We start from the raw sequence: 25,126 nt of genomic DNA on the forward strand, positions 1-25,126 counted from the left end.
TATCAAATTGTCTTACCAATAAGGTTTGTCATCAATGATAACATAACAATTGTTCCAATTGTAGTTTCCAATATAATGAAGATCAAAGAGCAAGGCTCAAGTGTTGATCTTTGCACCCATATGAGTTAAAATCTTGTTATCGGCAAAAGTGTAAATTGCCATCGGGAATAATAAACCATTAGTTAGTGGTATTTAGTGAAGGGTGTTCAATTACAACGCGACACTTGAGTCGTGTCCCTTTGGGTTCTATATGCACATTCTCCATTTGGAGATATGCATAATTATTGGTGGATTGTTGTATCTATGATTCTATAGTATTTAGTATGAATCTTTGCTATCTTGTATTGTCATTGATGTAACTAAAGCATTGAGCATTAATGGAATACTCATCTTGTTCCTAAAGCATTGTGTACACTTCTGTGTTATGTTTTACATTCTGTTACCATGACATGCATTAATCTTGTTTACCGTACATGGTGAACATTTGGCGCCATTGTCGATTCTAAATCTGGGAAGATCGACGCAAACAATGCCATACAAAGAATAGAATAAATGGGAATACTTATCCCTGAGTTTGTGAGAACTAATGAGAACAGAGTGACCGAGCGGTTTGAAGGGGAGCATGAATTAATGCCAAATGTCCACATTTTGTTCCAGGCAAGATTTGAAACTTTTGTAGGGAGAGAAGTCGTATGTGAACTGGTTCCCAAGGACACCGTCTCGAATACGTTGAACGTGAGTCCTGCTGCAAATCGATTGTTACATCAGTTTCCTTGACTTTTCACATAGCTCAAGCAAGGGAAGGGGAGGAAACAAAGAGGGAGTAGTGCAGGCAACAAACTTTCTGAAACTTTCTCGAACATCATGTATGTAAGATGGAGTAGTGGCTTTCCCACTAAGCATAGAATCATGTTTACTATTATCACCAGCTGTTGAGAAATAATTGTGAAGACTTCTGGATGTCTCACCTATGAAAAACTCTAGTTTATATTCCTGTGTTCTTTGTACTGTTCCCAACCCGGTAGGAGGGGTCACTAAGTTTGTACGGACCTAAAAGATGTCGTATAGTGGAGGTGAGGATGGTAGACATACAAATTGGAGAAGAGGTTGGCGTATGGGTTGGAGAGGAGGATAGGAGAAGCGGTTGGCATACGGTCTAGAAGAGAGGATAGGTGTATGGAGTGGAAGTTGTTTGGTTCCCACCAGGAAGTTGCCTCATTCTTGTTTGAAGTGGAGGTGGTTCAAGTAGGGTGTTTGTGTCGTAGGGAGCAGATCAATATGGAGTTTTAATATCCTTCATGAACAAATCAGAGAAGACATCTAATTGCCAGCACATGGAAGTACACCATAAAACAAATACATGGGCCAGTCAAAATTCGTCATAGAGAGAATATAGTTGCAAACAATGATGGTACTCAGATTTGTCAGGTCTAAGTAAAGTAATAGTCAAGTAGGGAAGCTCTTGCACTTTCGAAATGGCAAACAATACTACAATAAAAATAATCTAAATCGCATACTAACAACTTCCTACATGCTACACATAAATACCCCTTCAGAGAAAACTCTTGAGGGTTTACAAAAGAATGCCGACATGACAAACACCTATAGATAATTAATAAAAATTGGGCCTCTTTATTAAATTATTAAAGGTTCAAACAATATTATTTAAAATTTGAGAACGTTAATTATTTAAAGTATTTTATTAAAATTGGGGACATTAAATTCTCGGTGAAGGAGACTTTTTAATAATGGAAACCATATCCTTAGTTGCCTTGTCAATTGTTACCGGATTCGGAAGTCTTGCATGTGTCATTTTCTGATTTTGTCTAAGCCTTTCCATACTTTCCATTAGAGCATTTGTTTGCTTCCTAAGATTACCTCTGCTATTCAATTGGTTTCCGTATTTATTAGATTTCATGTATTTGTCCATAACTGAAATAAGTGCAAGAGTGTTGGTCACTCAAATAACAATGGCAGGACCAAAATAATTTTTTTCCCTAGCACAAAAGATGGTAGAAACCGCTCCGATACCACTGTAAAGAACGCAACCGATTCTAACTCAACAAACATTAGATCACTTCACTTTTTGGATGTTTGACGTTTTATCAAACACTTTGCATGAAACCTTTAACTCAGTGTACTTTATTTTCAGATTGATAATGATAGCTTGAAATGATGTGAAATGTGATTCTAATACTTTCAAGAGGTTACTAAGATGTCTAGGCAAAGAACTTGTAATGTCCCCATTTTTGGCTGACCTCGTGTAGCGTGCCGGATTTGCCTATCCTCGACTCTCGTAGGCAAATGGTGTGAAGAGAGAGTCAATTCTGCAGATCAGATGGTCATATTTTGCTCTTGAAGAAGTGTTAAGAGGTTATATTTCATTATTATGTGTTATCGGGGCCTACATGTTATAATTTTAAGTTGAGTTGCACTTTTTATTTTATAAAATTACTTTATTATAAAAAGTGCATCATAATGAGGTTTTATAAAGGAGGTTTCTAGAAGTTCTAGCAACTTCTTAGAAAAAGTGAATAAATAGAGGGCTGGGCCTCTCATTTGCACATGCTTGGATTTGAGATTTCTTCTACTTCTTCCATTGTGGAGCAATTTGTAGTCTCTTGGGTCTGCAAATACTATTCGATCTTTGGGAACGAATCACTCCCCTAGATTGGCATAACTGAGGTAGTGAAATATCTACTAAAGGGTTGCATAATTGGAGTTGGTATTCAGCCATCTCATTGGAACTTCATTGAGAAATTGTTTGAAGGGTTTATTTTGGTTGGAATAAGGGTTTCAGATTTACCCTAGCATTGGTGAAGCGTTTGGCAGGGGTTTGAAGACAAAATTTGTGCATTTCAGAATTGTCAAATCAGGGTTTGGAACCACATAATTGCTCATATCTTCTCAACCCCTTGGAGTTATTTTTTATGGTTTGGTAGGGTTACTACCTAACCCTAGGCACCCATATTCCTTGCATTTGGGGGTCCCAAAACCCTAGCATTATTTTTATATAGGGGCCGTACATGCTGGCCTGGGTACGGCCTTGCCAGTAGAATCAGCAGCAGCAATTTGGGGGTTCGTTTGGGGGCAGTTTGTGGAGGATTTAGTGTCTTTGGCAGCAGTTTACATCAGACATCTCCAGCAACAATACCAGGTGCACATATTGAGGTTTTTGATTGTCAAAGGTGTTGCATACAAATAGTTGAACAGTCAGCACTGTCATTGCATTGTTGGTTATCTCCAGTTATTAGTTGCCGTTGTAAACCAGTCATCTATCATATAATCTGAACTGGGTTATTGTCATGTCATAGCATTGCATTGTCAAGGGTTTGATGTATTAGAAGTGCATAGTTGTGACAGTCCCCTAAATCTGATATTGTTAAATCAGTCATTAATGTAGATGCACAGCTCAGTCCATTATAATCAGTTGTAATCAGATTTGCATGCATTGATAGGATTGAATATGAAGGTTTATATGTTGTTATCAATCTATATTCATATGCATATGTATTAGACACCACAGTCCTTATATTCTGAAAGTATCAAATCTGAGAGTTTCCATATTCTGAATATTGTTATTGGTACTGTTATTGTTCATTACATTACATTTCGATATTGGCATTGTACTTTGTGGTTTCGTTGCACAACAATTAGCCCTATTCGCAGCTCTATTCAGTTACATGCCAAGTGTTTGACAAATTGTCTCAGTTCAGTTTGAGGGTTTTAGTGGCCTTAATAGTAAGGGTCATTACAGAACTATAATGCAATTTCAATTCTTTTGACCTTTCGAATGCATATAGATGCCACACGAAAATAAATATGCACCTACCATAGCTAGATGTTAATGTAAAGAGTTGGCATGAAAGCTAAATATTATTGAGACAGCTCTTGATATTCAACTCCTTGTGGCTCCAATGATATTAGAATTCAATGCAATTAATTACAAACTGAAATGCCAAGCAAAGCCAATAATTTGCAGTTTTGGTATTTTTCAAATCCTTACAACAGCTCTCTAATACATGGCAATTAAAAATAAAAACCTAATAGACATGGGGCCAATTTGCTTGCAGCAGATATGAATATCCAATGCCACCTTTAGTAAGTGCTAAGCAAGGAGATGTTATTGATTGTTGTATGATCGAGGCCCTCAAACCGGACATGAAACACATCTAATTCCCAGTGCAAACCCTTCTAAACCAATTGCTGCTTGATACACGTTGATCGCAGCCCTTAAACCAAGCCTCCCAGTGATGTCTTGAGGCATTCAGAATCACCACGAAGAGCAGAATTTACTGACGTCAAACAACAGTATTTGGTGATGCTGAAATATGGAAGCCAACATCACAAACCCACTCCAATTTAAGGATATAGCAGGCCTATGTGCACCAAGATTCTCAGACAAATAACATTCAAATAATCACAGTTTGCAACAGATTTCGAAGGCACATAAAATATCCAGCAATTCTGATCAATTTGTAGCAAATAGAGAGCAATCTTATTATACAACAATACCAAAATTGTGATACAAATAATCAAAATAATTTACCAGATAACCAGAGCACAATTCACCATGTCTTTCAGTAGCTCAAAGTGCGAATCAGTCCTCAAGAAACCCTTGTTGAAAACCTTCAACAACTTCACGAATAAGAAAAATAATAGCCAAGAAAATGAATTCGTTTTTCTCCTTGAATTCTCTTTTATAGCACAAAATGAGGTGTAGCTTCTCCAAGACACTTTTCACTTAAGATGCTTCTTGCACACACATTTAAATTACAACACTTAAACGATGAAGTCATTTATTAAGAGCGACTTAATAAACAACTTATAACATGAACTACATAAATTGTCCCAGTGAAAATCTAATGAAGCCAAACACCAGCTTCCTCCACTACACTGCCAAAAATAATAAACACCCATAACTGACAAAGTATAAATAGCAAGTCACTCAACAAAGACCCTAAAATCAATTTGTTAGCTCACAAGGGTCGCAACGATGAACTAACCAAGCCTTGCTTCAAGAACCTGCTAAAATGGGGATATTATAGTATCCTAGAAGTGGTGTTTGAAGCACTGTCTCTCATTTTGGCATTTAAGCATCTGTCAATCATTAGGGAGTTTTTTTTTGTCTGTTCAGTTTGATGCCTGCAAATTGATATACCTTTAGGCAGATATATTTCATGTTCGTGCCTTCAGATAAAAATCTTTACGAGTGACAACAAGGGTGTGGCTGTTAGCTATAGATGTTGTTGGTTGTTTTTGTGTGTTTTATTTTAAGTGATAATCAGCTACATTCTATTATCGGGTGTTGATGGCAAAAAGAGAAAGTAAGGGCCATGGGAAGAAGCTTCAAAATCAGAGATCGAACCCCGAGGGGCACGACTCTGTAGTGTCAAATGCATCAAGTCAAGAAGACCTCATAGTGAATTACACTTGTCTAGTTTTGCCACAATCAAAGTTGCACCAATTTAAGCTTGGAGAAGTTGTAGGTGGGTTGTGGAAGAAATTGTGGGATCGCAGGGGATCCAAATTAAATTGTTATGACGATGAATTCCCCTAAAAAGTTCAAACTTTCCAAAATTCGGAATGCGTTTTGCTGAGATTGGGATTATGCCTTGCTGGAGCATACAAACTTGCAGAAGATGTAGTGTGAGTATTCATTAGGGATTTGAATGGCATCTCCATCCCAAAGTTGTTGTCAAGGAAATAATGGTGGCCTCAAGTGCACGAGATAGAAACACTGAAGTTGTAACTTCCTTAGCAATAAAGTGTTTATTTCACCACTTGCAATGGTAGGAGAAATTGTTCCTGTAATAGATATATTTCATGTTCGTGCCTTCCGATAAAAATCGTTATGAGCGGTAGCAAGGGTGTGGCTAGTATCTATAGACGTTGTTTGTTGTTTTTTTGTGTGTTTTATTTTAAGTGATAATCAGCTACATTTTATTATCGAGTGTCAATGGCAAAAAGAGAAGGGCCATGGGAGGAAGCTTCAAAATTAGAGATTAAACCCCGAGGGGCACAACTCTGTAGTGTCAAATGCATCAAGTCAGCAAGAGCTCACAGTGAATTACACTTGTCTAGTTTTGCCACAACCAAAGTTGCACCAATTTAAGCCTGGAGAAGGTATAGGTGGGTCATGGGAGAAATTGTGGGATTGCAGGGGATCCACATTAAATTCTTATGACAATGAATTCCCCTAGAAAGGTTGAAACTTAACATAATTGGGAATGTGTTTTGCTAGGATTGGGATTGTGCCTTACTGGAGCATACAAACTTGCAGAAAATGTAGTATGAGTGCTCATCAGAGATTTGAATGGCATCTCCATCTCAAATTTGTTGTCAAGGAAATAATGGTGTCCTCAAGTGCACGAGATAGAAACACTGAAGTTGTAACTTCCTCAGCAATAAAGTGTGTATTTCACCACTTGCAATGGTAGGAGAAATATTTCTTGCAATAGAGACATGCACCAATCTCTTGTTGGGCTCTGATCATAGCTTGAGTTAAGTATTATTGTTCTATGTTCTATTTTCTATATGTGGTATTAGTATCAGAATAGTAAAATTTATATTGATGTCATGAGCATTACATTGGTTATAGTGGCATAAGTCGGAATCCCTTTTTATATTTGTGTGCATGTTGAGATTAAACAATCAAGGAGATAGGTTTTTTTTTTTTCTTAACACCCTTAAATACTAAGTAGTGTGCAATTAATTCGGTCTCTTTGATAAGATGACCTTATGAGTTTTTTTTTTTTTCCTCTTGGTTATAGAGGATGCAACAAGAAGAATTGAGGATATTGCATTGATGATTTATTTTTCACGTTCAGAGGGAGCTTGTGATTCAGAGGGAGGTTACACCATCTATCTTACTATATCAAAGCCATTTCTATTAAGAGGGAGTGTTTATGGAATCCCTATCATTTTTATACATACTGATAATATTTTGATATTTTAGATTTTGAAACTTTTGTTGCAAAAAGGTTTCAGCTATGGTTTTATGTGTTATTATTCTTGTGAAATTAATAATGACAACCTGATAACTCTTTCACTTGTGAGAGATTCATACTGAACATCATGTGGAGAGAGTCCATGATGTAATCATGTCGAGAGATTTTGTGATGGGAGTTGGAAGTCATGTTGAGAAATTCCATGATTGTATCACATTGAGAGAGTCTGTGATAAAATGTTGGTTGTGATCCTTACTAACTTGTGATGTTGAGAGATTTCGTGATAGCATCACATTGAGCGAGTCTGTGATGAAAGTTGAAAGTGGTTTCGTGATTATTAGTTATGAGCAATTGGTACAGGTCTATCATGTTGAGTGATTCCATGATTATTAACAATGAGTAAATTGTTCTCTTAGTGTCATGTTGAGAGATTCCATGACAACATCACATTGAGAGAGTTTGTGATGAAAGTTGGTTGTGTTTCTTGCAGTCTTTTTATGTTGAGTGATTCCTTGAATTTTATAGGATCATGTGATTAGATTTTACTATTGACATTTTTGGTCGCAGCCTTATGTGACTATTAAGCTAAAGATTTCTCTTGCTAAGAGGGAGTGTTGAAGATTGTAATTGCGATAGAGTCTTTATCACTGGGCATTAATTTCGTTATAGTCACATTCAGCTGAAAAGAACGTTTATGATAATTGTAATAATAAATATAAAGACGTGTCATTCAACATGCATCAAGGCATGAAATACGAAGAGTTGTATTTGTAATAAAAAAGTTATGTTTTGGAAATTGAAGAGTCTCTCTTTATGTTATATATATCGCATCAAGTACAGTTGAACATTTTTTATGATCAATAAAATGATATTTTGTTGTTTGGTTGGGTTTTTCCCTTCATTCTAGAAGGGTTTTCCCAGGGTATTTCTAAGTGTCTTTTGCATCTTTTTTTGATTATTTGTTATTGCTATTTATCATTTCTGGGGGAGAGGTAGAGTGAGACCCAGATGAGGCTCTTTTCTGCTTTTCCTTTTATGTATTTGGCTAAAGCTTATTGAGGGGTAACTGCCCCTCAGGTTCTCTCTTCTTTCTCTGTCCCACTACCACCCATATGCATGCAGGGGGGTAAAATCCAACAAAAGCCAACATCACAAACCTGCTGCAGTTTTGGCCACCAAAGCTGAAGAATATAGCAGGCTTGTATGCACCAAGATTCTTAGACAAATGGCTGTCAAATAACCACAGTTTGTTATAGATTTTAAAGACACATAAAACATCTAGCAATTCTGATCAATTTGTAGCAAATAGAGAACAATCTTGGTATACAACAACACCAAAATTGTGTTCCGAATATTTAGAATAATTTACCAGATAACCAAACCACAATTCACCATGTCTTTCAATGGCTCAAAGTGTGAATCAGAAGAAGAATCAGTCCTCAAGAAACCCTTCTTGAAAACCTTCAACAATTTCACAAATAATAAAAACAATAGCCAATAGAATAAATTATTTTTTCTCCATGAAGTCTCTTTTATAACACAAAATGAAGTGTGGTCTCTCCAACACGCTTGTCACTTAAGATGCTTCTTGCACACTTTTAAATTATAACACTTAAATGATAAAGTTATTTATTAAGAGTGACTTAATAAACAACATATAACATGAACTCCATAAATTGACCCCATGAAATGCTACTGAAGCCAAACGCCAAGTGCCTCCACCACACTGCTAAAAATAGTAAACACCCATAATTGACATACTATAAAGAGAAAGTCACTCAAAAAAGACCTTGAAATCAATCTGTCAGCTCATGAGGGTCGCAACGATGAATTGGCCAAGTCCTGCTACAAAAACCTATTAAAGTGTGGACATTATATAGTATCCTGGAAGTGGTGTCTACAGCACTATTACTCTAGGGAAGATCAAAACCATTTGTAAAGGTGCGCAAGCAATGCAAGCATGTGGTTTTCAGCAAAGAAGACAGAATGAGTACATACACCAAAGAAAGATATTGATAGATAAATAAAGTTTGGAAGATAGAGAAGTGCGTGTTAATTCCTTGTAACTTTGACAAGACAAGTGTTCTAATTTTCAGATCAGTCCGATTTGGATGCATGAGTTCCCTTGAGTATTGGTCACTAGAACATATTGCCCCCTCTAGACATATCGACATCTTCCTTGTGGCTTTTATAAGCCTTCTTATTTACTTGTGTGGTTAGTTAGTTACTATTGGAATAGGCACCAATTTTGAGGAAACAATTATGTTGTTAAGTAGGCCAACCTAGAGAGGGGCATGTCCATTCAATGAACATGCCCCTTGAGTTAGGTATAAGGGAGGGCTAGATTGTGGATTAGAAGACACAAAAAAATCTATAAGTTTGCTCTTCTAGCAATCTGCCCAAATAGAATCATATATAGGAATGTAAACATTTGTAGAAGATCCATGAATATTAACATGGTATCAGAGCTTGGTTGCAAATGTAAGAAAGAGTCTAAGATGGAATTATTTTCTCAGACCATGGGAGAAATACTGCACTATTCCTTGCTTCCGTCCACGCTGATGCAAAAGTTATATATTGGCTGATGAAAACTAGAAATTGAGGAAAGTTCTAAGGCTTTGAAGATTTGCTTACTACCTACACTATTCTGGAGGTTATTCCAAGATGAAATGCTTATTTTCAAGATATACGTGGACTCATTAAATCCCTTGAAAAGTTAACTTGAATGAGAAGTGAAGAATTTGAAAACAAATGCATGGCATTTTGAATCATGGGATCAAGGAAATGAAATAGAAATTGCAGTGGAGTTTTCATTGTTGCTGGTATACTGCAGAATGATGATGCCATTTAAGATAGGAGTTAACCAATTAAATGGGACACACGCACAACAATAGGCAATGACCACAAAATGGAGTTGTTTTGATTGCATATCATATGTTGATGCAATTTTATCAGAGAAATGATTTCTAAATCATAATCCCTTGTCACCATTGCTGACGGGATCGTGGGCTTAAATATGAAGCAGACTGTATTCCTTGCATTTCATGTAACTAAGTTCCAAAATACGAAGGTCTTCAATTATATGTATTTTGGTCCAAATAAATAATAATATACTAATGTTGGATAGGGCGGTTGGGGCATTGAATACATACGTAAGTTGTCAAGAAGGATAAGACAACATAGCGATTATTCAACATTGAGGAAGAACTCTCGAGTAGAAAATGGACAATAGAATTGAGTAAGCCTATATAATACTGCCCCAACAGTCTGAAAATTTGGTGAAGCATGGGCACTGAAAGGATAAATTTGAAGATACCTTTCCTTACTGGTTGTGCATGTCTCACGGGTATACGAGGACCCCTCACTAACTAAATCAAACTAAATATGATAAATTTAATTTATGAAGTGGAAAATTAACATTGCAGATGGTTTTATTATTATAAAGCATCAATATCGAGGATGATGATCATTACTCAAAGCAAAGATTGGCAACAAAAATCTAATTACTAAGTGTACATCAGATGAACTCTAGTGTATGTTTGTTGGTGTCGAGCGTTGAGATAGAAAGGCCAAAACAGACGGAATGAACATGTGTAGATATGGAGCACACTATGATGATGCCCTCATATCGTATCAATTAGAATTGGAAGCTATAGGTTTGAGAAGATATACTGTGATAAGAACCAATGCCCAACCTGCTCTCCCTGTGCGATAGAAAGCACTTACAGATTGCAACCAAGTAAAATATAACACATAAAATTTCCATAGGAAGCATGGACGTACATGAGTTGAAGTATATCTACTTGACCACATATATGGTTCGATTACCTTCACATATTAAAGAGTCATAATATATTGGCACTATAATTATATTGGGCAGGCAAGCTATTAGACAAGTCCCAATAACATTTGTTTGTTTATGTTAACAAATCGGTTGCATACCTTATGGTGGAAGGTATAAGCGAATAGAACCTATTTGTGGCGTGGAAACATTTGAATTGATTATGATTTAAAGTGCTACACGATAAAAGATATGGGCCAGATACTAATTTAGGCTACAGAAGTTTCTAATAGAAGATATGGGTCAATTACCTTAAAGAGTTATATGTCTGAGTTTCATTTGAAGGTTTTTCACAAACTGATGTAAATGAAAATTAGGTTAGAGCTCTGAAATGTTGTGAGAGTTGTTACTCTAATTAGGAATTGTTGCTCCTTGGGATGAAGCCATTTGAAACACTTTATATTAAACAAAATTCTGGGATACAACTGCATGCAGGAAAAGACCTTGTTTAAAATACGAGCTATAATTTAAAAGGGAGAGCAAAATTATTCGATATGCATGTGTACCGCTTGAATGCCTATTTGACTTGTAATAACATTTGGCAAAAATCTGAAGTATCGATGTGCATAGTGGATTTGATTTTTGTGCTACCTATAGATTGCCTTTATACAGATTTCTTGAAAACGATAATATCTCCATTATCAATATTAGTTGTAGACAGATTTGAGATGATCATCGACAAACGTAAAATTGTTTGTCAGTTCCTGGATATGGAGACATTTGGAGAATTTACAGTGAATAAGCCGAATGTTGCTCTACTGAAAGGAAACACCCATTCAGAATAAGTTTGATCCACTATAAAAGGGAACCTTGGAATAAGAACAAATGATTCTATCATCTTAGACAAACTCAATTATTTTGTTTGAGAGGGAGTTCATCATGAAGATAACTCATGGATAAAATCATTGATGAGATGCACATGAATAAAGATTACATCATGAGACTACAGATCATTAAGATAAACATTTTACTCAAGGCATTTATGATCTTCCCTCAAGTCCAAGAGGGAGTGTTAATGATTGTGGACTTGGAAAAGATGCATTCTATATGACCTTATGACTATTTAGATTATTAGTATTGGTTCTCTTAGAAAGGAGGGAAGAAAGTGACATCATGCTGTGACACTAAGATCATTGATATTAGCATGGTATGCCTTCTTGACAAAAAGAGAAGCTAAATGATCTGCAAAGGTAAATCTTGACTCAGAGGGCGTAGACCATGCTTTATTGATTCTTGAGTAATAAAGAATTTGTAGCAAAGAATCATAAGTATCATCTTATAAGAAGGTTATATGTTAGGGAGAGTACCTAGAAGATCAAGTTGACTCCCCATGATCTAGGTTATACAAACTCAGACTGAGTGTACCATGTCAAGATGGTGTATAATCATAAAGTACAAAAACTTTCATCAAGGTCATGATGGAAATATAAGTATCTATTGTACTTGAGCTCTTCTTTTACCTTATGTCTATAATATCTTTCGTTTGTATTTTTTTTAAATATAAGAAGAGTATATGCCTTGATTTTTCTTTTCTGAAGAATGTTCTTGTAGGAAAAATTTTTGGATTCAGAGGGAGTCTAACATCTCATCAAGGCAACCTTGAATAAGGAGCTCAGAAGATTTGATATCTAGTAGGAGTATTGAAAATCTAAAATGAACAACCATCTGATGGGCCTACCTTTTTAAACATCATGGTGTGGAAGCATTTCTCAGCAAACAATCTTGCACCATCAATTTGCAGTAACAGAAAAAAATCTTCCGGCACGAATTTGTTGTGATAGCAAATGATCTTATGGTGTTTTAAATCAGTAGAGGACTGCTGGCAAATCTTGAATAGATTCAAGATTGTGTTGTGAAAGAGACATTTCGATGTCTATGAATCACAACTTGGATAAAGAGAGAATTTAATTATTCTCTAGACTTTATCCTTAAGTACTGGAAATTATAATGCAGGTATTCTTATTGTAATGTCCCTTTTTTAGCATTCATAGCATGATGTTGTCGTTAGCCTATTTCCCCACGGTCCCGTAGGCTAACCAGGACATTAAAGGGGCTTAGAGGCCATTTGGCCTAGATAGTTTCAGTTGCAGGTCTTTTTGAGGGGTTTTGAGGCAACTATGGGCATACTTACTATTTATAGTAAGTCATCTTGGACATGGGCGGACATCCAGTGGCAACGGTATGTCGATGGTAATTGTTTAAAACCGACAAGAAGACTTGTTTATCATTGATAAGATTTGTTATGCATTGATAAAGCTATTTTATAAAGTTAAATTTAAATATTTAACTTTATTCATGCATAGACTATAGTTTGTGGGAAATATTTAAATTAGAAGTCCCCTTTATTTTATAACACATTGGAAACATAAGTTACATAAAGGAAGTTATGTTTTATCCCACATTGAGAAAAAGGAGGATGAAGCTCTTGTGAGAACACTATAAAAGAAATGGAAGAGCTTCTTTTAAGCAGGCTTGGAAATATCAAAGAAATTGGAGAATATTCTGGAGATTATATCTCAATAGTTTGAAGGACGAAATCCCTTCAAGCTGGAAATTTTGACGCCATTGAAAGATATGGTCTTGAGATTCAACATGGTAGCAGTCTAAAAAAAACAGATACGAAAAAGCATCCCGAAAAAAGCGGAACCAAAAAAGCAGGCGGAAAAAGCAATCCGTAAAAGCAGTTCAAAAAGCGGAACCGAAAAAGCAGGCTGAAAAAGCGGGTACGAAAAAGTTGGCCGAAAAAGCAGTTCGAAAGAAAGCAAAGCAGAAGGGGCAGCATAGAAGGAAATTATTTCAGCCATCTACAACCAATTTCTTTTGTTAGTATTGTTTTTAGGGTGTTATAAACTTTCAGCTGTAAGTGTGCATTATACCAGCATTATCATTTTGTAATCCATGTAAATGTCAAAGTCTTGGCCATATTTCATGAGCATTGTAGTTTTCATTGCAATTAAGAAGATAATAGTTGCTAGTGTCATTTAAGCAATTTAATATCATTATTTATCAGCTAGTTAGTTTGCATACCAACTGTTTGTAAAAATGCCAGTTGGCTGTAGGTGTTCATTTCTCATGCTTAGATCATATATATGCACTGAATATTGTCAAATTTAGTAGCACACTCATGTTAGGTCATTTGTGTAGTCCATTGTAGTCTTCTAGCACAAGATTTTCATTGATGCAAATTGTAAAAAGGTCATTTGAAGCTAGCTGAAATACTATATCAGTCATACGTCCCTTGCATGTGAATTGTTTGATGAAATTCCTTGAGCTTTCATCAACATTTTTGAGGGCAGATGTGAGGAGGGTTATTACACTTATCAAACCTCACTAAGAGTGATCATCTCAGGAAAGATCCAGGTATGATTGAATTGTTTTGTATTCTTATGATAATTTATATTATTGTCAGGATATTGACTATTATGGGGCTTCACCATTTGTGTTTGTTATTTAAGAGGTGACGATCTTTGAAATAATGAACACTTGTATAAAGACATTATAAGAGGTGACGATCTATGAAATAATGTTCTTACCAGTAGAGAACTACTGGCAGATTTGGATGAATTTAAGATCATGTTGTGATGAAGGCATTTCTATGAATCACAACTTGGATAAAGGAAGAATTTAATTATTCTCCTGATTTTATCCAATGTACTGGTAGATCTTAATTTAGGATCATGTTGTGTGCCTATGAGTCACAACTTGGATAAAGGTAGAATTTAATTATTCTCCGGATTTTATCCTGTGTAAGGCATTTTAGTAATGAATTGTTGGTAGAATCTAGATGTTGGACGAAATCAAGATCATGTTGTGACAATGACATTTCTAAAACTCTAGACGTCACAACTCAGGTAAAGGGAGAATTTAATTATTCTTTAGTCTTTATCTTGAGTATTGCATTTTATGCAATACTGTTATCACAAGCTCAGCTAATACGTCATATCACAAGCCTTGTCAAACACCCTGTGTTACAAGCCTAGGTGATTTGATAGTTTATATTACGAATGATGCTTAGTGATTTGATTACAAGCTCCAGTGATAACTTATATTACAAGATTTGTAATATGATGTGTTTTTAGGTATCATTTGTATAATGATACATCATGCTTGAAATTCAGAAAGGTTTAGAGTGTATATCTATGCTTAGTCGTCTCTATGGATGTTGCTAGATATGTCTCTATCACTTATCTTATCAAGTTAAGAGGTAGTGTTAATTCCTTACAACTTTGACAAGACAATTGTTCTGATTTTCAAATCAGTTTGATCTGGATGCATGAGTTCCCTTAAGTATTGTTCACTAGAACATATTGCCCCCTCTAGACAGATCGGCATCTTCCTTGTGGCTTTTATAAGCCTTCTTATTTACTAGTGTGGTTAGTTAGTTACTAACCATTAGTAACTCTTGGAATAGGCACCAATCTTGAGGAAACAATTATGTTGTTAAGTAGGCCAACCTAGAGAGGGACATGTCCATTCAATGAACATGCCCCTTGAGTTAGGTATAAGGGAGGGCTAGATTGTAGATTAGAAGACACACAGAAATCTATAAGTCTGCTCTTCTAGCAATCTGCCCAAATAGAATCATATATAGGAATGTAAACATTTACAGGAGATCCATGGATATTAATAGTGCAGTCTGTGTTTTAGTTAGTCAAAGTGATATACATACTAGATTTTATGTATGTGTGGTGTGTAGAGTGTAATTTCTTCAATGTAACATCATACAGATTGGTAGATATAATAATAAATTAGAAGTATATGTCTGAAGTGTGTTGTGTAAAAGAAAAATAATATAATGTCTTTAATGTTTAGAGCACAACAATCACACCAAATTCATATGCTGTAAAGCAAATTTGCATGTAACACTTATGGCAGATTTGTGAAGAGAAGTCCATAGAGATATAAGAAGGAAAGAGTATATAGATACAAAGAGATAAGATAAATTTATTAATGTCCAGCAAGAGACCACAATCGGATCTAAGGGACCGAAGAGAGTACAATGGGGTTGCAGCCACCAGTGGTAGCACCAAACAATGTCTGTGGAGAGAACAAAACTTGAAGGCAAAATGAAAAAAAGAAAAAGCAAGGAGACAAGCCTAAGTACTTCTCATAGGCGAGAAGTGTCTCCAAATAGAACGATATAACCTAAGGTGAATGCCAGTAATGGTCTTGAGTTGTCTCGAGGAACCGTTGGAGGTAGGGTGGAGCTATCGAGTGTACCCACTGCAAGGTCTCACAGATCTAGTGTGGCTTGAAGAAGTGGAGGAAAGAACGAGTGACCTCTTCACCCCCTGGGCAGGGGACACAGGAGTAAAGAAGGAGGTGATGAACTGGTCAAGATCCTATCTCAATGAGCACTAAGACTCAAGAGTGTGAACACAGAACCACATGGCTTCCTATGGATAAAGTGCAAGGAACTATTGATTAGTGTACCTGAAGGAGGATAGGCTTTTGGACCCTTTGAACAAGCAGCAAAATATCCCCCAATTCTTGTAGTAAATGGGGCAATGAGAAACAAAATGCGTCTCAGACTCCACTTCCCCAAGAGAGCAAAAGTGGCAAATCTTGTCTTCTCTGACAATCTGATGGTTTGTCTGAATGCGAAGCTAGTGCGAACCCTCTCTAAAAGAACCCAAAGAGATGCAATGGGCATGGGTTCAGCAGCGAATGAGGTACCAAGGGCAAATAATGATCCTGTCTTGAATATCCATGCATTGAGAGATGTACATTTAGAATTTAAAAGGGTTTGTGCATGCAGATTTGATAGAGGAAAGTAGATGAAATCAAGTGCATCAAACTTGTGAAGAATATATCGTTTACAGGAAGAGTTCGTATAAAGAAATCAAATATCCATCATCCGTAGAAAAAGCAACATATTGAAGGTGGAACCATAATTTGGAAGTTGGTGATTCCTAAAAGGAGAAACCGGTATCTTTTGCTAAGTTGGCACTACGAAAAACCTCACCCACCAAATATGAGTGCATACCACAGCAAGGGTACTGGTTTTTTAACCATAGCAAGAGATCTTCAATTTGCACCAAGGAGTTATCCATGCCACCATGAATGATACTCACCCAAATAATATTCATGAACTATGTAGAGCACAACATTAATGTCAATGCAAACTTCTCCATACATTTAACAAATATTTCATTAACGGAAAATCTAAAAATTAATTTATTTGCCTTGTCCAAACTATAACGGGCATTCAATATATTAGATCAATAATTATTTGCAAAGAACCCACACGTTACTTAATATTTGGCCTTACATTAAAGCTTACTTTATTTCCACACTAATAAACCTATACAAGAATCGTCCAACTTTAGCTTTTAGTAACAAATAGTTATTTTCTAGCAACCTTTAGTGTTATGGTCTTGCCATCCAATGTCTTATTTGCATTGCCTCTAATATTAGTCTTTAGATTGCAACTTTTAAAGATATATTTGATCTCTGCTTTCCCAAATCCAACTATTGCTAATCTGAAATTGATTTTAAAGTGAAAAGTCGTATCCCTTTCTAAAGTTGGTTGTAATAGTAAATTTTAAATGTTAATTTTAGTTATTAATAATTAAGATATAATTTTTAATGTAATTATTTAATATTACAAAATAAATATTGAAAGTATTATTCTGAGTCAAGTTATATATATATATATATATATATATTATATTATATTTTTTATGTTTTAGCAATTTATATTTATTTACTTATTTAATATTAATACTTATTATATTGTAATTAAATTATATTGTATTCCTAATTAATTATTTTATTAGTTTTTTTTTTTCCATAATTATTATTTTAATAAAATATTATTATTTAAGTATTATTAAATCTTCTTTTCAAAAGGGGGATATCACATTCTCTCAAACTGATTACGAGGAATAAACCCTTTAAATGGCCCACTACAATAAGGGCCCATTATGCTGTTGGCATTAGCAAATGCTGCATTTATCTTATATCTGGAATTTGTGAGATGCTGAATTTGTTAATTTGGAATTGAGATTAGTTGAGCGGGAAAAATGAAAATGAAATTTTGATTTAATTCCAATTCCAATTCTGATTGGCAATTCCAATTCCACCTCTTGAGGTGGAATTAACAAATCCTCATTTCAGACCAAAATGAGAATTTGAAACTCATAGTCCAATTCCAGTTTGATGCATCCAGACTAAGGATTAAATATTTTTATAATTTGTTTCTACCAATTCCACTTCAATTCCAACAAACAAACGGGCCCTAATTGAAGACAAGCTAAACTTTACCTAATCGTGGACACTAGAGATGAAGTGATTTTTCTCCACCTTTTATATGAAAACACCACTTGACGTTGTTTGTTAATTAAAATTTTATTCCCAGTTTCACTTCTCTTACTCTCCCCTTCTCTTTGTCCATTCTTTTGTAGAGAAACATCACTGTTCCTCTCTAATTTTTTGTTAGGCACAAAAGCTTCTGTCGATGGTAGGAATTGAATTCTTATTTACAGTTATATCATAGAACGCCCAAGAGGATTCAAGTTCTCAATATTCACAATTGTATATATCTTCAAATAGGAACATTGGTGTGATCTGAAATCATTATTGCCTACTTGTCCCAGAGGGGTTTAAGCTTCTTGGCTTGCCCTTGGAGATCTTCTTTGCTTGATTAGAGTTCGTCTGTCCCTATTGTGGACCTTATTCTTGGTTTATGCTGATTTGCACTGTGGGAAAATGATGCCTTAACAAGTACAAACAGTAAATCAGCTACATACAAGGAGAAAGGATTGGTTCTACAGAGGAAATGTCAAATTCACTTAGTATGAGGTGACTCTGTTATCTGGTTTACAAAATGAGATTGCAGCTATTTAAGCATGGCATCAGGATTTGACAGCTGTAAGGCTTGATATAGAATGGTTTTGAAATTTGCCTAAGGTTAATAAAATACCTTCTCAGATAGTAAATAAGATGCCAGCGTGTTTCTCTTTCCTCAGGATAATTGCTTCTGTTTTTTTTCATTGGATATGCCATCTAATTCATGACATAATGAATCTTCTTTAGGATTCTTTTATTATTAAAAATTGAGTTATGACAAACATGTTTAATATGAGTAGTTATATGGTTTGTAACAATATGTATGAGAAGTCTAACTCATCATGTTCATAACAACCTTTTTGTCCTGCTGTTGAACAGATTCCTTTAATTTCATTGGGAGTAGTGTTAAAACCCCCATCTGGTGGCAGCAAGAATCCCATTGTTCTGGTATTGAATCGAGATCCAGCTTTTTCTGTGCCAGACAAGGAAGTGACCAATAACAAACTGAAAATAAAAGGAGCCAATAAACTTTCAGAAGGTTTTTACCGAAAAGGTGACAGGGACCTTGAAGATGAATATTTTGCATTTGTTGGATCATCACGTAAGGGAACTGGAGTTGTAAATGTGAGCCTCCCTCACTATGGAAAAGCAGCTGGCATTGGGTATGTGGTTACTGAAATTGACAATATGGGGTTCTTAAGTATTTGCAAGAACAAAATACGAGTAGATACTGTTCGTCTACTTGAGGATGTGAATGCTGCAGCCTATTCAAAGACAGTACAAGAGCTTTTACAACAAGAGAAGGAAAATCCAAAAAACTATCCCCCAGCCCTTGATCTCGTGAAGGGTATGTTTCTTGTTATTAATGCTATGAATATATTCTCTAAATTTTAGTATTTTACTAGTGTAACATAAATTTTATGAATCGGAAAGTTTTCTCGAGAATAAGAAAATACTTATCATAAAAAGCATGCTAGTGATCATTACCACATAGATTTTGAAATTTTAACTAGAAATATAAGTATGTTCTTATATCGAGAGTAATACTTACAAATATTATATTTCTCCCAAGTAGATACAAATAGATTATGTGTGTGTATAAAATGATAATGCCTTATATTGAGAATAAGGCTTGTGAATTTCTAAGTAGATAGAAATAGATTTTAAATACCATTGTATTTTACTGTTTGAAGTCAAAATATTGTGAATGAGTACCCAGTTACACAGCCACTTGCCATCTAAAATAAATAAATGATCTTATCATCCTCTCATAGTAAATGATTGATATCCGTTAATTACATATATACACACATCTTTGGTTTATACATTTTCTGTGTAAATTTTAATGCAATTATGCATCATATATTGTAATTAATTTTGATGAATGTTTTTATTTTATATGAATTTAATAATTTATATATCAGCATCACATGCGAAAATCAGTTATATCACCGCTTCTTATCCTGTTTTTTAGCATTCATCCAATTGATGAATTACAATATTTTGGACTTCCAGTTTCATTGAAATGGTAATAAAGATAAATTAAATCTTAAGTATTGACTATTTATATGTTCTGTTACTGGACTTTAGTTGACTCTGCTGAGAGTCCATCATACCCCAGCAGTGGTGTTCTGGTGCTTGTACATATCTAGATGTCTTTTGTGTACATTGCAGTCTTTTCCTTTTATCATGGGCACCTATCATAATAATATTAGTATTACAATAAAAAAAATGTTTCTCCAAGTAGGACAGTAATAATAAGGGCAATGATTAGTAATAACCCTGACCTGGTACTTTGACAACACCAATTCCACCAATTTTCTTTACCGTTCAGATGTTTGGCATTTAGTCAAACACTTAGCAACTAAACTTATTATCACTGAAAACATATAGGAAGGAATGACAGTGCCAAATGTTTGGAATGTGTTTGCTTGATGATATATATTCAAACCACTGTCCAAACTCGACGTGCAGCTCCCAGAATCAAATACACTGGCTTACAGCTTGATCGCAGGTCTCCAAAAGTATCTCCCAGGACTTCTAAACCAAGCGCAGGCCTTGAAACTGCAGGCTGTGTAACTTAAAATGCCAACCTCCTAAAATGGTGAACGCAGCTTCAGCAGGTAAATACAAGTTGCGTGAACTAACTGCAGAGCTGTAAGGATGCAATTCCGTCCTTAATTTGCATATGCAGGCCCTTCATCTTTGAATGCAGCTTCCAAGAATGAAATGCAGGGTCTGTGAGTAGATTGCAGGCACCTTGCAGTCCATTGTGGCCCTAAATTCCCAATTGCGGGGCTTGTATAATGAAATGCAAGCCATGAAAATTCAACCCAGGCCTTGTACATTCAAACGCAGGGCTGGAATAATGATTGCAGGTGTATAAACAAACCCAATCGCTATACTTACTGATATTGGTGGCCTTTCTAATACACCACAAGACAGTCAGTCTCTCACCCCAATATCATTCAGTCAATCCCTTACTAAACAACCTTCAGCAATTGAATTTCTTATGCAAATTGACCCAGGCAATACAGAGTAGAAAGGTCCAAACAACTTGTTATACCACAGCAACAAATTGTTATACAACTCCAAATAATTCAATCTCCTGAATTCTCAGAATTAATTCACAATACCTCAGCTGTGAGTTACAATCCACTTTCCAGCATCAAACCCTTATACTTCAGCGAGGGAAAAAAAAACTTCAGGAAACTCTTGACAAGTAACAAAAGCAAATAGACAATTGAATGCTTTGCACATCAAATGGGACTCATATTTATAATCTCCAATGGCACAAGTTTTCCAAGCGTAACTCCACTTAAGAAACTTCCTCAACACATCATTTTATGACATTTAAATATAATAGAGTGCCATATAAGAATGTAAACTTAATCAATAAATATGAACCCATGCAATAAATAGCTCCATCCACTACAGGTGATGACCAACTACCAACGTCACCCACTGCACTGCCAAATATGGCAATTGCCCGAATTAGACTTATTAGAAATAACATGTCCACAACTAAGACCCTCAAATCTCCCTGCCAGCACACGGGGGTCACTATGATGAACTGACTCAATCAATTGTAGATACTCGCCAAAAATGGGGACATTACATAAAGTTATTTATTTATGTATGCAATTAACCTTGTGCTAGACCTCTACTACATTCAATTTTAGTGAGTCAATTGTTAGCTATGAATATTGAATATTTCAATTCTTTTAAAATGATAATATTATGTCTTGATCATAGTTGCCCAGAGACATGTAAGGAAAATCCAAAAAACTATCCTCCAGCCCTTGATCTCTTGAAGGGTATGTTGCTTCTTATTTGTGCTACCAATATATTTTCTAAATTTTAGTATTTTACTACTGTAACATAAATTTTGTTAATCAGAAAGTTTTCTTGAGAATAAGCAAATTCTAATCATAAAAGCATGCTAGTGATCGTACCACATAGATTTTGAAATTTTAACTGGAAAAATAAGTATGTTCTTATATCAAGAGTAATACTTACAAATATTATATTTTCTCTCAAGTAGATACAAATAGATTATGTGCGTGTGTATAATATGATAATGCCTTATATTGAGAATAGGGCTTGTGAATTTCTAAGTAGATAGAAATAAATTTTGAATACCATTGTATTTTACAGTTGCAAAATATTGTGAATGAGCACCTAGTTACACATAGCCACTTGCAATCTGAAACAATTAAACGATCTTATCATCCTCTCATATTAAATGATTGATGTTCAGTAAGTGTATATCTACACACATCTTTTGTTTACACATATACTATGTAAATTTTAATGCAATTATGCATCCTATATTGTAAATAGTTTTGATGAATGTTTTTATTTCATATGAATTTAATAATTTACATATCAGCATCATATGCAAAACTCGGTATATCACCCCTTCTTATCCTATTTGGTTTCTGCAACACATACATTTTTCATAGTATAATCAGAATTGGCAGCATCCAGCCTTTGTCTTTCCAATTTTTTTAGGTTATGTGCTACCATGTTTCCATGCACTAAAAAACAAGTAAATCTTTGCTTTCCCAATGATTTTCTGAATTTTGTTAATTTTGTTATTCAAATATTATTGAAGATATGAAGCTGAAAGATCCGAAGATAGTTGATGAGTACCGGAAAAGAGAGACCTATTTACAAAGGATGGCACAAAATCAATGTCATGGTTGTCCAAAGCTTCAAGAAAATTATGATATGATCCACAAGCAGCAGATCCTGAAAGAAAAAGTCAAGAAACTAAAATATGAAATGTCGGATGCTGCTCTCCAACAAATGCCTGATTTTGAACAACGAGTAGGTGTTTTTCCCTTTGATTGCTTTATGTCATATTCTCATAGTCAAAGAAGCATGATCACCATGATAATACTCGAGTATGTTTTTAATATTGCATGAAGTGTTTTCTATATTTTGATTTCCCTGGCTACTATTTCATCAGATTCAAGTGCTGCAAGAAGTGGGTTGCATTGATTTTGATCTTGTGGTTCAACTCAAAGGACGTGTCGCATGTGAAATCAATTCTGGAGATGAGCTGGTTGCCACAGAAATGCTCTTTGAGAATCACCTGGATGAACTGGAACCAGCAGAAGCTGTTGCTATTATGTCTGCACTTATATTTCAGCAGAAGGATACAAGTGAACCTTGTCTAACCCCAAAGCTCAAGATGGCAAAGGAAAGGTAAAAGTTTTAAAACTCGTGCCAGTTAGTTCCACGTGATTTTTACCCTGAAATATGCCACTTTTTTAACTTACCTCTCCCTTGTTCTTTGTTCACCATACAATTATAGCAGACTGGTTCCTTTGTTTCAGTGTTGGAGGTCAACATTTTTATCTTAAAGAGATTCAAATGACTGATAATAGATAGTTTCTTCACTTTGATTCCATATTTTTGTTTTGTCAAATCTAAAATCTTGTGATCAGATAATGCTTTTTTATATTTTCTTTTTTTGCTAACTTGATGATCTACAGAATTTACTTTATTAATCATTTAATGACAAGGGCAAAAAGAACAATTTACATTTTCAGATTTTCATTTTGTAAACAATATAAGCTAGAAACCAATGTGCAGCAAATCTAGAAAATGTACAGTTGAATATAAGTTTTTATGACAATTTGAGAAAATGTTCATCCCTTCTGATGGAAAAGGCACAGAGATTCCAAGCACATTCCTTCTATGTTGTTTTCCACGTATGAAATCTAAATGAGCATGTGAATTTAATAATTAACTGATACATTGTTTACCTGTATACCCTATATAAAAAATTAGGGCCACCATCTAGAAACGATCGAAGAGGATGGGGATCCAGGGAATCTTAGTACAGACTTTTAATTAAATTTGAGGATATCAATGAAATTGAAATTCTAATTTTTTCTATTGTGTATGCCTGTCATACTACCATTGAAGTTGGGCATCATCATGGCAGCAAAAACTGTTTGGGGAAACATTCTAAGTTGCCAGTTTGAGTTTGGTTCCAAGTTCAGGTATGAAGGACCAGTTCACTGGTACGGCAGAATTTTGAAAAGGGGTTTGGATTCGTTTACACACACACACACACTTATGAAGCCTAAAAGCATTAGTTATGATTAGAATGTTACGTTGCATCATAAAAACATTTAAACAACAAAAGCACCATAAACTTGTTCATAGCATTATATACTTCAAGCTCAACATCAAAGATTCAAAACATTAAAATTAAATCGTAACGTCAAGTTCAAGTATCATTTTTTGAAGTTCAACTAATGGATTAAAAATTTATTGATATTGTTCTTCTTAATCTTCACTTCCCTTTTAAGGATTTTTCTCTTGGCAACATGTCTTAGGTGGTCTTAGTTGTAGCCTCTTAGATGGTCCTAGGTGGTAGCAATTTTGGCTTGCTGGAAAGTAATGTTTGTCTTGGGTGTGAACAAATGATTGAGTTAACTCTATCAAGAATATAGAATTGAAATCAAGTGATTTGTTACGAAATGAGTTAGAATCATTAGAAAATCCTTGTTCTAACTTCAATTTGACCTCAAAAAGCCAAGATAGGATATAAGGGATAACACTACTAAAGGCATGTTGAATGTTAAAATTTGGCCAAGTCTGGGTTTTTTGAAAACCCCCAAAATCCAGAATCTGCATTGTAACTCCTATGAAGTTGAGACCTATCTCAAACATCTTGATAGTATTTATACAAATATTGCTCAAAGTATAAATGTAACTTATACTTTAATGTTATATTTCTATAAATCCTCCTTCCCTTGAACGGAAAAAATCGATAATTTTGACCTGTTAGTGATTGCTCTTGTCGGGTATGAATGGCAAATGAGTTGGTTCGAACTGGGTGGCTGCAAATTAGTGAAACCCAGGGACATGCACCTCCCCAAAACCTTGAAGTACCCGTCTGCAAGACTCCCTGCACTAGGTACTTGGAGTACCCGAGTACCCCCACCTCTGCCATTTTGCAACCATGCTACTACTAAGATGGGTACTTGAAATTATATTTGATTTTTTATTTTTTAATGTTACT

The 25,126-nt window shown here is 35.1% G+C and overlaps 1 protein-coding gene across 2 annotated transcripts in view; it reads left to right on the forward strand.

Annotated features, from left to right (window-relative positions):
• LOC149545051 (RNA helicase, ATP-dependent, SK12/DOB1 protein) overlaps window positions 1-25,126 on the forward strand; it is a 343,786-nt gene that overhangs the window by 284,412 nt on the left and 34,248 nt on the right. For both annotated transcript variants that reach the window (XM_089795559.1, XM_089795557.1), the window contains exons 20-22: window positions 18,961-19,429; window positions 22,700-22,914; window positions 23,057-23,295. In XM_089795559.1, the coding sequence (XP_089651685.1) occupies window positions 18,961-19,429; window positions 22,700-22,914; window positions 23,057-23,295 (923 nt within the window). The remainder of the gene's footprint in view (window positions 1-18,960; window positions 19,430-22,699; window positions 22,915-23,056; window positions 23,296-25,126) is intronic.

Source organism: Cupressus sempervirens, chromosome 8, assembly GCF_028749045.1.
Source record: "Cupressus sempervirens isolate cs-2001-9-10 chromosome 8, ASM2874904v1, whole genome shotgun sequence".
NCBI classification, from domain to species: Eukaryota; Viridiplantae; Streptophyta; class Pinopsida; order Cupressales; family Cupressaceae; genus Cupressus; species Cupressus sempervirens.